This window comes from Metopolophium dirhodum, chromosome 9 (assembly GCF_019925205.1).
Source record: "Metopolophium dirhodum isolate CAU chromosome 9, ASM1992520v1, whole genome shotgun sequence".
Classification (NCBI taxonomy): domain Eukaryota; kingdom Metazoa; phylum Arthropoda; class Insecta; order Hemiptera; family Aphididae; genus Metopolophium; species Metopolophium dirhodum.
In genome coordinates, this window is record NC_083568.1 from 27,107,364 (window position 1) to 27,117,422 (window position 10,059).

The 10,059-nt window shown below is 40.0% G+C and overlaps 4 protein-coding genes across 4 annotated transcripts; 2 read left to right on the forward strand and 2 right to left on the reverse strand.

The window, feature by feature from the left end:
- Nucleotides 1–46: 46 nt before the first annotated feature.
- Nucleotides 47–2,908, reverse strand: LOC132952850 (uncharacterized). The gene is made up of 8 exons (XM_061025310.1): nucleotides 2,286–2,908; nucleotides 2,116–2,226; nucleotides 1,743–2,053; nucleotides 1,548–1,680; nucleotides 1,318–1,494; nucleotides 1,151–1,255; nucleotides 592–1,087; nucleotides 47–529 (listed from the first exon to the last, which is right to left on the reverse strand). The coding sequence occupies exons 1-8, from the start codon at nucleotides 2,770–2,772 to the stop codon at nucleotides 409–411; spliced, it is 1,941 nt and encodes a 646-aa protein (XP_060881293.1). The 5' UTR covers nucleotides 2,773–2,908; the 3' UTR covers nucleotides 47–408.
- LOC132952849 (uncharacterized) lies at nucleotides 2,782–6,397 on the reverse strand. The gene is made up of 3 exons (XM_061025309.1): nucleotides 5,625–6,397; nucleotides 5,336–5,542; nucleotides 2,782–4,541 (listed from the first exon to the last, which is right to left on the reverse strand). Exons 1-3 carry the CDS (start codon nucleotides 5,779–5,781, stop codon nucleotides 2,908–2,910), a joined length of 1,998 nt encoding a protein of 665 aa, XP_060881292.1. The 5' UTR covers nucleotides 5,782–6,397; the 3' UTR covers nucleotides 2,782–2,907.
- A 795-nt stretch (nucleotides 6,398–7,192) lies between these two features.
- On the forward strand, nucleotides 7,193–8,243 carry LOC132953049 (uncharacterized). Its single transcript, XM_061025597.1, has 2 exons — nucleotides 7,193–8,060; nucleotides 8,125–8,243. Exon 1 carries the CDS (start codon nucleotides 7,193–7,195, stop codon nucleotides 7,952–7,954), a length of 762 nt encoding a protein of 253 aa, XP_060881580.1. The 3' UTR covers nucleotides 7,955–8,060; nucleotides 8,125–8,243.
- Nucleotides 8,243–9,776, forward strand: LOC132952851 (uncharacterized). Its single transcript, XM_061025311.1, has 4 exons — nucleotides 8,243–8,447; nucleotides 8,504–8,636; nucleotides 8,721–9,002; nucleotides 9,062–9,776. Exons 1-4 carry the CDS (start codon nucleotides 8,361–8,363, stop codon nucleotides 9,097–9,099), a joined length of 540 nt encoding a protein of 179 aa, XP_060881294.1. The 5' UTR covers nucleotides 8,243–8,360; the 3' UTR covers nucleotides 9,100–9,776.
- Nucleotides 9,777–10,059: the final 283 nt, after the last annotated feature.

Consider the following 10,059-nt stretch of genomic DNA (forward strand, 5'->3'; position numbering starts at 1 on the left):
TTTATTTATACATTTATAAGATTTTTTAATTAAATATATTGGCAAAAACATGGTTATAGCTTAAACAATTATACAGGAAAAAAAAAATATTACAAGAAAACATTGTAAACTATCTTACATATCTAGCAAAAGCATACTGATACGGTATAGAGTATTTACAAATTATACAATATAAAAATTATACATTTACATACAAAGTATACATTATAAAGGTGTTAATACTACAAATTTATACACTAATCTAATATTTTACAAAAATATTTACAAATTACACAATAATCTATTATCAAGTATTTACATTATATAACAATTAATAGGATAATATTTACAAGTTATTTACAATAATCAATATATAACAAAACAATAAAACTATATAACAAAAAAATAAGTAAAGTTTCTGAAATAAAACTATTTAGTTGTGTAACAAAGAAGCTCCCTCATAAACTCTTTATCCAGTTTACTCAATCGTCGCCCTCTGTCATCTACCTCATAGTCGAGTTCAGGCCATTCATCCTCGGGTTCATCTTCCCTATAAAATATAAAAGTAAAATCATTACAATAATTTAAAAATATATAAATGTATTAACTCACTCTATACTATAATGTCCATGTGCTAATGTATGTATTTTATCCTCTAGCACCACCCTCTTGTCATCATAGCTGTTATACGTTAATTTCTTTGTTTTTATCGTCATCAGTTGGTGGTTGAATGATCTTATCGATACATTCTCTGTATATAATTCCAATCCATCCTCTTCAAACAAACACTTCCTATGATCTTCAAGAGTCATGTGGTTTTTAACCACATGACCTCTTATCCCCTTCGCTTTGATTTTTTCACCACCAACTCTTTCCTCCGGTCCGGCATACACATTGAAAGCATATGACTTGGCTCTCAATCCACAGAATTCAGTAATTATATCACCATCCACTTCATCAGAAAAGTATCCTGGGGACTTCTTTCTTTCTATCACATAGCACGGATGGTCACTGGGTAGGTTACCAGTATCCATCCGGTCCAACAAGCTACTGTTAGCCGCCAAGTCTTTGTAGAAGTCATCCGTTTGAATGTGATACACTAGTGAATCTAGAAAAAGAATGATATTAAATTAATATATTATATACATGAGATTAATTTAATTATATTTACCTGTGTCAGTATACATAAGAGTTAATCTAGGGCCATAGTGTTTCTTCATTACATTGTAATGATAGTCATACATCATTGTTTTTGATATGTCTAGTACTGCAAATCCTGAAAAATAATAAAATGTGTTAATAGATGTATGATAAAAGTGGTAAAAAAAGTATATTTACCAATATATATAGGTTTATCGAATCTAATAATTGTATTCTCTAAAGCGACAGCGTTTAGGTTTTCATTATAATTGGTACAGTGTTTGAATGTACACTTGTTAATCAGTTTCTGCAACCTCCTCTCACACGACACCAACTCCATCTTCATCTCTTTCCTCTTCGATTGCATTGTTTTACCTGTAAAAATAAAATATTAATAAAAATATAATAAATAGTATAAAGTAACATACCAAATACAGCATTGTTCATCAGCTTAAAAAAGTCTTTCTCAAAATCGTTCTTAGCCTTCTTCCTCATCTCTGTGTTTAACTTAATATATTTAGCCAACCAATCCGACTGGCTAAACTGAATAACTCTGTGTACCTATAAAAAATAAGAGAAATGTTAAAAATCTGCTTAAAATCTTATAAAATATAAATATTTACTTTTTCAACTATCAAACCATTCTTAATGGCCTGCTGTAGGTTCCTATAATGTATGATGTAATTCTCCTTTTTCTCAAATGTCGCCATCAACTTCCTCACCTTCGACCCTCGAGGCACGCTGTTTTGCGGCAGGAAAGGCAGGTCGTTATGCTTATCATGTAATTTTTGTGGGTATGTTACATCCACCTCATACACTCGCCCTATGGGTGATGTGTCGTTCAAATCATCAAGTCCGTTTAATGTAGGTTCGACCCAGTTGAACCCACCGTACGGCATGTACTGGGACATTGCCCACCCGTACAAGTTGTTACCTATAAAAAAAAAAACTTAATAAGTATGAAAATATTATTAAGTTTTGAAAAAATATACTTACAGTCCTGATACACTATCCACGATTTCTCTTTTGTCTCATCATACCCCGGGGTCTTTGCATTATTCGCCTTCGCATATCGTTTGCTCGCTTGAACCAATCCACCACGTATACCTATAAAAATAAATAAGATTATTATATATTATATACACATTTAAAAATAATATACTAACCATTCTCGAACATCAACAACATGTCGTAATCGTCCAGCAACTGCAGCTTTTGCCCCGTGAACTTAAGCATCGCATCGAAACTAAGTCCAGGGGCGGTGAAATAATGGGCGGCGTCCAGGTTGTATGCCCTCATGCACACGTCGCGGAAGTTTTCGAACACATCAGCCAACAGCAATACATCGATTTTGAGATACAGGTCTGAATACTCGCCCAACGTCGTACAGCCAAAGTGGTCCCAAACCAACTTCGCGTGCTCAAAGTCTTCCTCCTTAATCCCGGTCTCTGTCAACGTACTATAAAATTCTCTTTTCCTCGGTAACCTCGTCTCCTCCAGCCGCTCCCAACTATCCGTGTACTCGTACGGGTACACCCCCTTACGAGTCACGAGCGGCATATCTCCGGCGACAAAATGTTTGGCTGTCTCACGGAAGTTCTCATGTTCGGGTGTAACTAAATTTTCGGCCAGGGACGACAGACTCGACGCCATGAACCGGAACGTGTCGATAAACCGAACAGTGAAGGTACTACTTATATATTTCGAGAAAGATATAAATTTCTCCTCACTGTTCGGTATAACGTTGATCGCCTGTGTATCATACCCAAGTTCAGTGATTATGAAGTGCTAGTCGTAGTTTGAGAGATTATGAAAAAAGACAGGGACAAATTTAGGCTGTTGTAACTCTAAGTTACACCTAGAGCACAAGGTCTGCCTAAATTTACCCGTTAAATGATCATGATCCCTAACCTTACCGCCCCCGGCTAATATGCATTTGCATAAGTTACACGCATTACACTCTTTATGTGTTTTTTCTTCGTCCTCAGTAATGGTTATAGGTATATTCGTCTTCATCAGACCTTCAATTTTCCGGGCCACATCAACTATCGTCTCCACAAAATGTCTCGCCACGTCCGTCCTGTTTTCGCTCCCTCTATGTTTTACCGGCCCCGCCGGTATCTCGTGTTGAACCAATAATTCCGCCGGTACGTCATCGCTCGCCTTCACAAAAAATGTATAACTCATCGGCTCATGATTTTGAATAATTGTTGTGTTCTCCCCTTTTTTCTCCTCCGCCTTCGTCAAGATCGCCTCGAAATCCGCGTAAATGACAAACGGGTGCCTAACCGTGTTTTTCCACGCCCTGAATTCAACACAATCACCCTCCTTCGGCATCTCCGGTAATATTGGCTTGTGCGCCCCACAAATCAATTTATGTTGGTCCAGGGCCTCCTGTCCGCTCAACTTGTATTTATGCCGCCTGTCATCGAATGATGTGAAACACCTCTTGCAAAACACTACTCCCCCATTGTGTCTCGTTTTCTGCGCACGTATGAGCCGTGAAAAATTCGAAATGTAAACATAGTGCGAGTTATTTTCGCCGTCCGTCACCAACAACAGGTCGAAATGATCCTTTTTTTCTTCGTCGACCACACGTAACGGATACACTTCGTACGTTGGGTACTTACGGGGTGCCTGGAATTTTTTGTCGAGGCCGTATACATTTATAGAGACGTTATTATTATTTTTTTCAAATTTGGCGATGTCTGATAGTGGTGTCGGGAACGATATACTGTTAAAATTATAATTTTTCTCATGCTTTTTATAATTTTCTCCGACAAAATATTTATATCTATCAGATAAATTTTCGGCTACAAGCCTCGCCAAAATCGCCCACTTGAAGCACTCCTGATCCGTGTTTTGTGGGTTGATGGTCCCCCGTTTTCTATCTATATATTCCGGTAGTTTAATATACGACGAGCCGCCCATCGGTGTATATTTATACACGGCCAACAACAGCCCATCGATCGACTCCAGTGTAAATCCACTACCCCTCCCGATGTAATCATCTTTCTCCTGAACCAACTTCATATACGCTCTCTCTACAATAGTTCTTATATCGCTGTCAGGGTAAATTTCTGTCGCCACTGTTTTAAATGCCCGGTTCTCCGACGAATTGGGGACGTTGGGCCGGTTGTACGTAGCTTCGAGCTTCAGGTTGAATTTAATAGTATGTTTTTGTACGGAGGTCTTTAATAAAATGACTAGTTCAGGCATGAGGGGTCGGATAAAGTCGGAATAAATCGTTGTATTGCCGATATTTTTAGCATAGTACCAAACTATTTTTCTATTTGCGGACGACAAAATTTCTACAAACCCTGGAGCCTTAACGAGATTCAACCTAACCCTTTTAGCGTTAGCAGCCGAGGCGGTATTGGCCGTAGAAACGCGTTTACCGTTGACGGTAACGGTGTAAGAATCTTTAAAAATAAAAAAAACCTAATATTAATATCTAATAAAATTAATACCGTATCTATTAGAAATCTAATTAACCTCACGAATCTTAAAAAATAGAAAAAAAATCTACTGATATAACTACAAAGTTATAAAAATGTTGATATATAATAAAAATCGCGTTGAAAAAATTAAATCTACCAAACGATCCGACAACCGGTGCAATGCCGGAATACTCCAACTATTACCCCATAGGATGCGACGAGTGAATTGATCGATACAATGCCGGAATACTCCAACTATTATACCATTGATCGCTTCACAGACCACTTGATAAGTTTAAAATAAAAATATAGAATTTATATTTAAAATTTATAATAAATCTAAGTAATTGATTAAGTGTTGTACGATAATTTGCTGAATTTTAAAAATCTATTGAAAAAATTAAATCTACCAAACGATCTGACAACCGGTGCAATGCCGGAATACTCCAACTATTACCCCATAGGATGCGACGAGTAAATTGATCGATACAATGCCGGAATACTCCAACTATTATACCATTGATCGCTTCACAGACCACTTGATAAGTTTAAAATAAAAATATAGAATTTATATTTAAAATTTATAATAAATCTAAGTAATTGATTAAGTGTTGTACGATAATTTGCTGAATTTTAAAAATCTATTTTACGATAATTATTTTTAAAAATCTAATTGATCGAGCAATAATACTTGTCGGTATATCTTTTTGTTTTAAAAATGATCCGTTAAAATCAGTGGGTCTTTTAAAAATCTAATTCTTATAAATAAAACTAACCTGTATCCTCAAATTCGTCCATGGCTTCCATACACATTTCGTCTTCGGTTAACATGTTCGAGCCACCGGCCGGGACATCAGGAACAAATATTTGGGGCGCAATCTGAACTTGAGCTGGAGCAACCTGAACGATTCTTTGCTGTACCGGTTGTGTAATGATCGGTGCAGCAGGCATTGGTCTGAGGTGAGTCGGAACGTTGACGATACCTTAGGAAAAATAATAAATTAATATTGAATAAAAAAAAAATAACAATAAATTAATATTGAATAAAAAAAAATTATAACATACCATGAATTTTTTTCAGATGTCTATTGGCATTCGATTTATAGTTGAATGTCGATGTACATACGGTACACGGAAAACGTATGCCCGCATGAGTTATTTCATGTTTAACCAAACTGTCTTTTCGTTCAAAAACCGACGGACACTGATCGCAGTTGAACATATTTAAAATGTTTGAAATAAAAACGAGATGAAAAATAATATAGTGTTTAAAACACTTGTAAAAATTAAAACACAGAGTGATAATAATTGATTATATTTTAAATAATGTCAAACAAATAATAAATGCTGAAAAACACATGAACGAAGCAAACACATAGAACGTGTACAAGTAACTGTGACACACTGAACGAACACACTGAACGCCGTTGCCTTTTAAACATAGAGTAATAATAATTGATTATATTTTAAATAATGTCGAGCAAATAATAAATGCTGAAAAACACGAAAGGAGCAAACGCATAGAACGTGTACAAGAAACTGTGACACACTGAACGCCGTTGACAACGGCGGCAGCTGCAGCTGGTGTACGACAAGGTCGTATCGATAACAAAGGGATAATAGCCATCTATTCAATAGATATATACGATTATTTGATCGTTTTCAAAAAAACCTACGCCGTACACTAAATGTTGCTATGCTGTAGATATTTCTGAATTATATCAATAAGCGTTTATTTCGTGATTTTCGGCTATTTGTTCGTTTTCAAAAAAACCTACGCCGTACATCAAATGTAGACATACAGTAGATATTTCTGAATTATATCAATAAGCGTTTATTTCGTGATTTTCGGCTATTTGATCGTTTTCAAAAAAACCTACGCCGTACATCAAATGTTGCTACGCTGTAGATATTTCTGAATTATATCAATAAGCGTTTTTTTCGTGATTTTCGGCTATTTGTTCGTTTTCAAAAAAACCTACGCCGTACATCAAATGTAGACATACAGTAGATATTTCTGAATTATATCAATAAGCGTTTATTTCGTGATTTTCGGCTATTTGAATAAATCTACACCGTCATAACAATAAATATATGCGTCATACGATATTTAATAATAATATATGTTTATTTTTAATTTCACACTCAACGTTGATAGTAGGAGTTAATTACTGATAAGGAGATTTATACACCGCACACGTTACGGATAATCGTTATCACTAATGAGGAGTTAATTACTGATAAGGTTACGGTAGTTGCATCAGATGCTGATAGTAGGAGTTAATTACTGATAAGGTTACACTTATTGATAACAACGTCGCGCACGTGAACGATAAGCTGCGGAGGGTGCGGAGGATGCGGGGATGCGGGGATGCGGGGATGCGGAGGATGCGGGGATGCGGGGATGCGGGGATGCGGAGGATGCGGGGATGCGGAGGATGCGGGGATGCGGAGGATGCGGGGATGCGGGGATGCAGGGATGCGGGGATGCGGAGGATGCGGGGATGCGGGGATGCGGGGATGCGGAGGATGCGGGGATGCGGGGATGCGGAGGATGCGGGGATGCGAGGATGCGGGGATGCGGGGATGCGGAGGATGCGGGGATGCGGGGATCAGCGGTCTGAACTCCCCAAATGATACTACTAGCGTTCACCGAGGCCAGGTGTAAAGTCGCCGACCACTGTCATTTGTCGGGACGGCTGAGACATACACTTTGCGCCCCGTGTAACCTCAAGCTTGTCACACCCAAGTTTGTGCCGTGCTTCCTACACAACCTATCGAAATATGACGCACACTTTATCGTGACCGAACTCGGTTACGATAAGGAGTCGATAACGGTAATCCCCAACAGTGAGGAGAACTACATCTCGTTCTCGAAGCACGTCTTGCCTGACTTCAGTGTGAGGTTCCTAGACTCGTGCCGGTTCATGGCCTCGAGCCTGGCTGACTTGGCCGGGAACCTCATCACGAAGCCCGGTGACTTTGAGAAGTTCCGTGAAACCGCCAAGGTGTTTCAGCCCACCGACATGCCGCTCGTCACGCGAAAGGGCGTGTTTCCGTACGAGTACACCGACAAATGGTCGAGGCTCGAGGAGACCGCCCTACCACCGACACATGAGTTCTATAGTGTGCTGCTCGAGAAGCATGTGACCGACGAGGACTATGTGCACGCGACGGAGGTGTGGCGTCATTTCAAGTGCCCGACCCTCGGTGACTACAGTGACCTGTACCTGAAGGTGGACGTTCTCCTTCTGGCCAACGTCATGGAGAACTTCCGCGACCTCTGCATGTCAACGTACAACTTCGACCCCGTTTATTACTATACGGCGCCGGGGTTTACGTTCGACGCGATGTTGAGGTATACGGGCGTCTCGCTGGAGTTGTTAACTGATTAAAACATGGTACTCTTCACGGAACAGGGTATCAGAGGGGGGTTGGTGCAGGCCAGTGAGCGGTACTGTCGGGCCAACAACCCATCGTCGTGGCTCGTCTACCAGGATTGTAAATATACACAACGCTTATACAATTATTAATTATATTACTAACTTTAAATCTATTCTTGCAGGTAACAACTTGTACGGTTACGCCATGGGAGAGTACATGCCCTACGGTGGGTTCAAGTGGTACAAGGGGGATTTGAATCGCTCTCTAGAGCTGTTGGACGGTATGACCGACAAATCCGACGTTGGGCGTATCTACGAGGTTGATATCGCTTATCCCGACAACCTACACGATGCGCACAACGATCTCCCCTTTCTACCGCGGAACGCTGTACCCCCGGGCTCAAAAGTGAACAAGTTGATGGCTACGTTGGAGCGGAAAGACCGATATATTGTACACTATAGGAATTTAAAGCAGGCCATCGCTAATGGACTGATAGTGGAAAAAGTAATATATAACACTTAAAAAATAAATTACGTGAAATTAACCTCGATAAATTTTAGGTTCACAGAGTGTTGGAATTCCGACAGTCGGCGTGGCTTGCCAAATATATTGATTTAAATACCGAGATGAGAAAGAAGGCGAGTAATGAATTTGAACGTGATTTCTTTAAATTGTTGAACAACGCTGTGTTTGGTAAATATCTCGACGATATAATATTAGTCTGTAATTATTACACACACACACACACTATCATTGTATACTATAATATTATTTCAGGGAAGACCATGGAATGCGTTCGGAACCGTATTTCCATGGAATTGGTGTCCTGCCCCCGACGCATGCGAAAACTTATAAATAAACCCACCTTCAAACACGTAACCACGTACACCGAGAATCTGGCCGCCATATCCTTGCAAATGAGTGACATACGTTTCTCCAAGCCTATTTACGTAGGGTTCGCCGTCTTGGAAATAAGCAAGGAGCTAATGTATGATTACCATTACAATGTGATGCGGCGGCACTACAACGATTCCATTAGACTGATGTATATGGATACAGGTATGATATAATAAATATTATTTACACTCATATATATAACGTATGTGATGGCTTTATAGATTCCCTGGTGTATCGGGTGAACACCGACGATTTCTAAAAGGACCTGGTGGACTACCCCGCGCTCCTCGAACGGATGGACACCTCGAATCTCCCCACCACACACCCCTGCTACGTCGGTACGCGTAAGAAGATCCCCGGACTGTTCAAAGACGAAACGGCGGGCCGTACTATGCATGAGTTCATTGCACTCCGGGCCAAATCTTACGCGTACAAAATCGAAGGGGAGGAAAAACTCGTGGCCAAGGGGATTCGAGGGCATGTGGTCCAAAATCATATGATGTTCGAGGACCACAAGCGCTGTCTGTTCGAGGTCGACGACGCGGTGGATGGTTCTGAGAGCGAGGAGGTGGGTGACGACGACGACGACTACACGGAGGACGACTTTGACGATGACGTGACGCTAAAGGGTGAGGAGCTGAAACGACGTGCTCGTCTGATGGCCCGATCGGTCATCGGCACGATCCACGGGAATGCCGCCGCCGCTATCGCCACCACCATTGCAGACGTGAAATTCACTCCAACACCACTTCCTCCGTACACACCGTACACACCGTATAGGGAAAACGTATCGATCCGATCGTTCGAGCACCGCGTCAAAACGATTAAGACCATGAAAATGACCCTTAATCGTTTTGACGATAAACGCGTTGTCGACGACGATCGGATACGAATGCGCGCCTACGGTCATTACACACTACGCATGTGATATCATAATATTTTGTATACTGATGTAAATAATTAAAAAAATCTATTGTTATATAATATTGTATTATGTTTATTTAAATTATATTTATGTAAGTAATTAAAAAAAAAAAAAAATCTATTGTTATATAATATTGTATTATGTTTATTTAAATTATATTTATACATTGTATACAGTAGTAAAATGTATGTCTTAAATTGAATCCTATTGTTGAGTTGACGGCCGGCGGCCGTGCCGTTCCGTGAGCGACCGTGCCGCGAGTGTCCGTGCCGTGTCCATGCCGTTCCGTGAGCG

Excerpts from the sequence above, each read along its gene's own strand:
- LOC132952850 (XM_061025310.1), bottom strand. The coding sequence starts at position 2,772 with ATGGCGTCGAGTCTGTCGTCCCTGGCCGAAAATTTAGTTACACCCGAA. Across the intron at positions 2,054-2,115 it reads GTGGATAGTGTATCAGGACT|GTAACAACTTGTACGGGTGG; the intron begins GTAAGTATATTT and ends TTTTTTTTATAG. Across the intron at positions 1,088-1,150 it reads TCTTATGTATACTGACACAG|ATTCACTAGTGTATCACATT; the intron begins GTAAATATAATT and ends TTCTTTTTCTAG.
- LOC132952849 (XM_061025309.1), bottom strand. The coding sequence starts at position 5,781 with ATGTTCAACTGCGATCAGTGTCCGTCGGTTTTTGAACGAAAAGACAGT. Across the intron at positions 5,543-5,624 it reads ACATCTGAAAAAAATTCATG|GTATCGTCAACGTTCCGACT; the intron begins GTATGTTATAAT and ends ATTTTTCCTAAG. Across the intron at positions 4,542-5,335 it reads GGACGAATTTGAGGATACAG|ATTCTTACACCGTTACCGTC; the intron begins GTTAGTTTTATT and ends TTATTTTTAAAG.
- LOC132953049 (XM_061025597.1), top strand. The coding sequence starts at position 7,193 with ATGATACTACTAGCGTTCACCGAGGCCAGGTGTAAAGTCGCCGACCAC.
- LOC132952851 (XM_061025311.1), top strand. The coding sequence starts at position 8,361 with ATGGCTACGTTGGAGCGGAAAGACCGATATATTGTACACTATAGGAAT. Across the intron at positions 8,448-8,503 it reads ATGGACTGATAGTGGAAAAA|GTTCACAGAGTGTTGGAATT; the intron begins GTAATATATAAC and ends GATAAATTTTAG. Across the intron at positions 8,637-8,720 it reads GTTGAACAACGCTGTGTTTG|GGAAGACCATGGAATGCGTT; the intron begins GTAAATATCTCG and ends ATATTATTTCAG.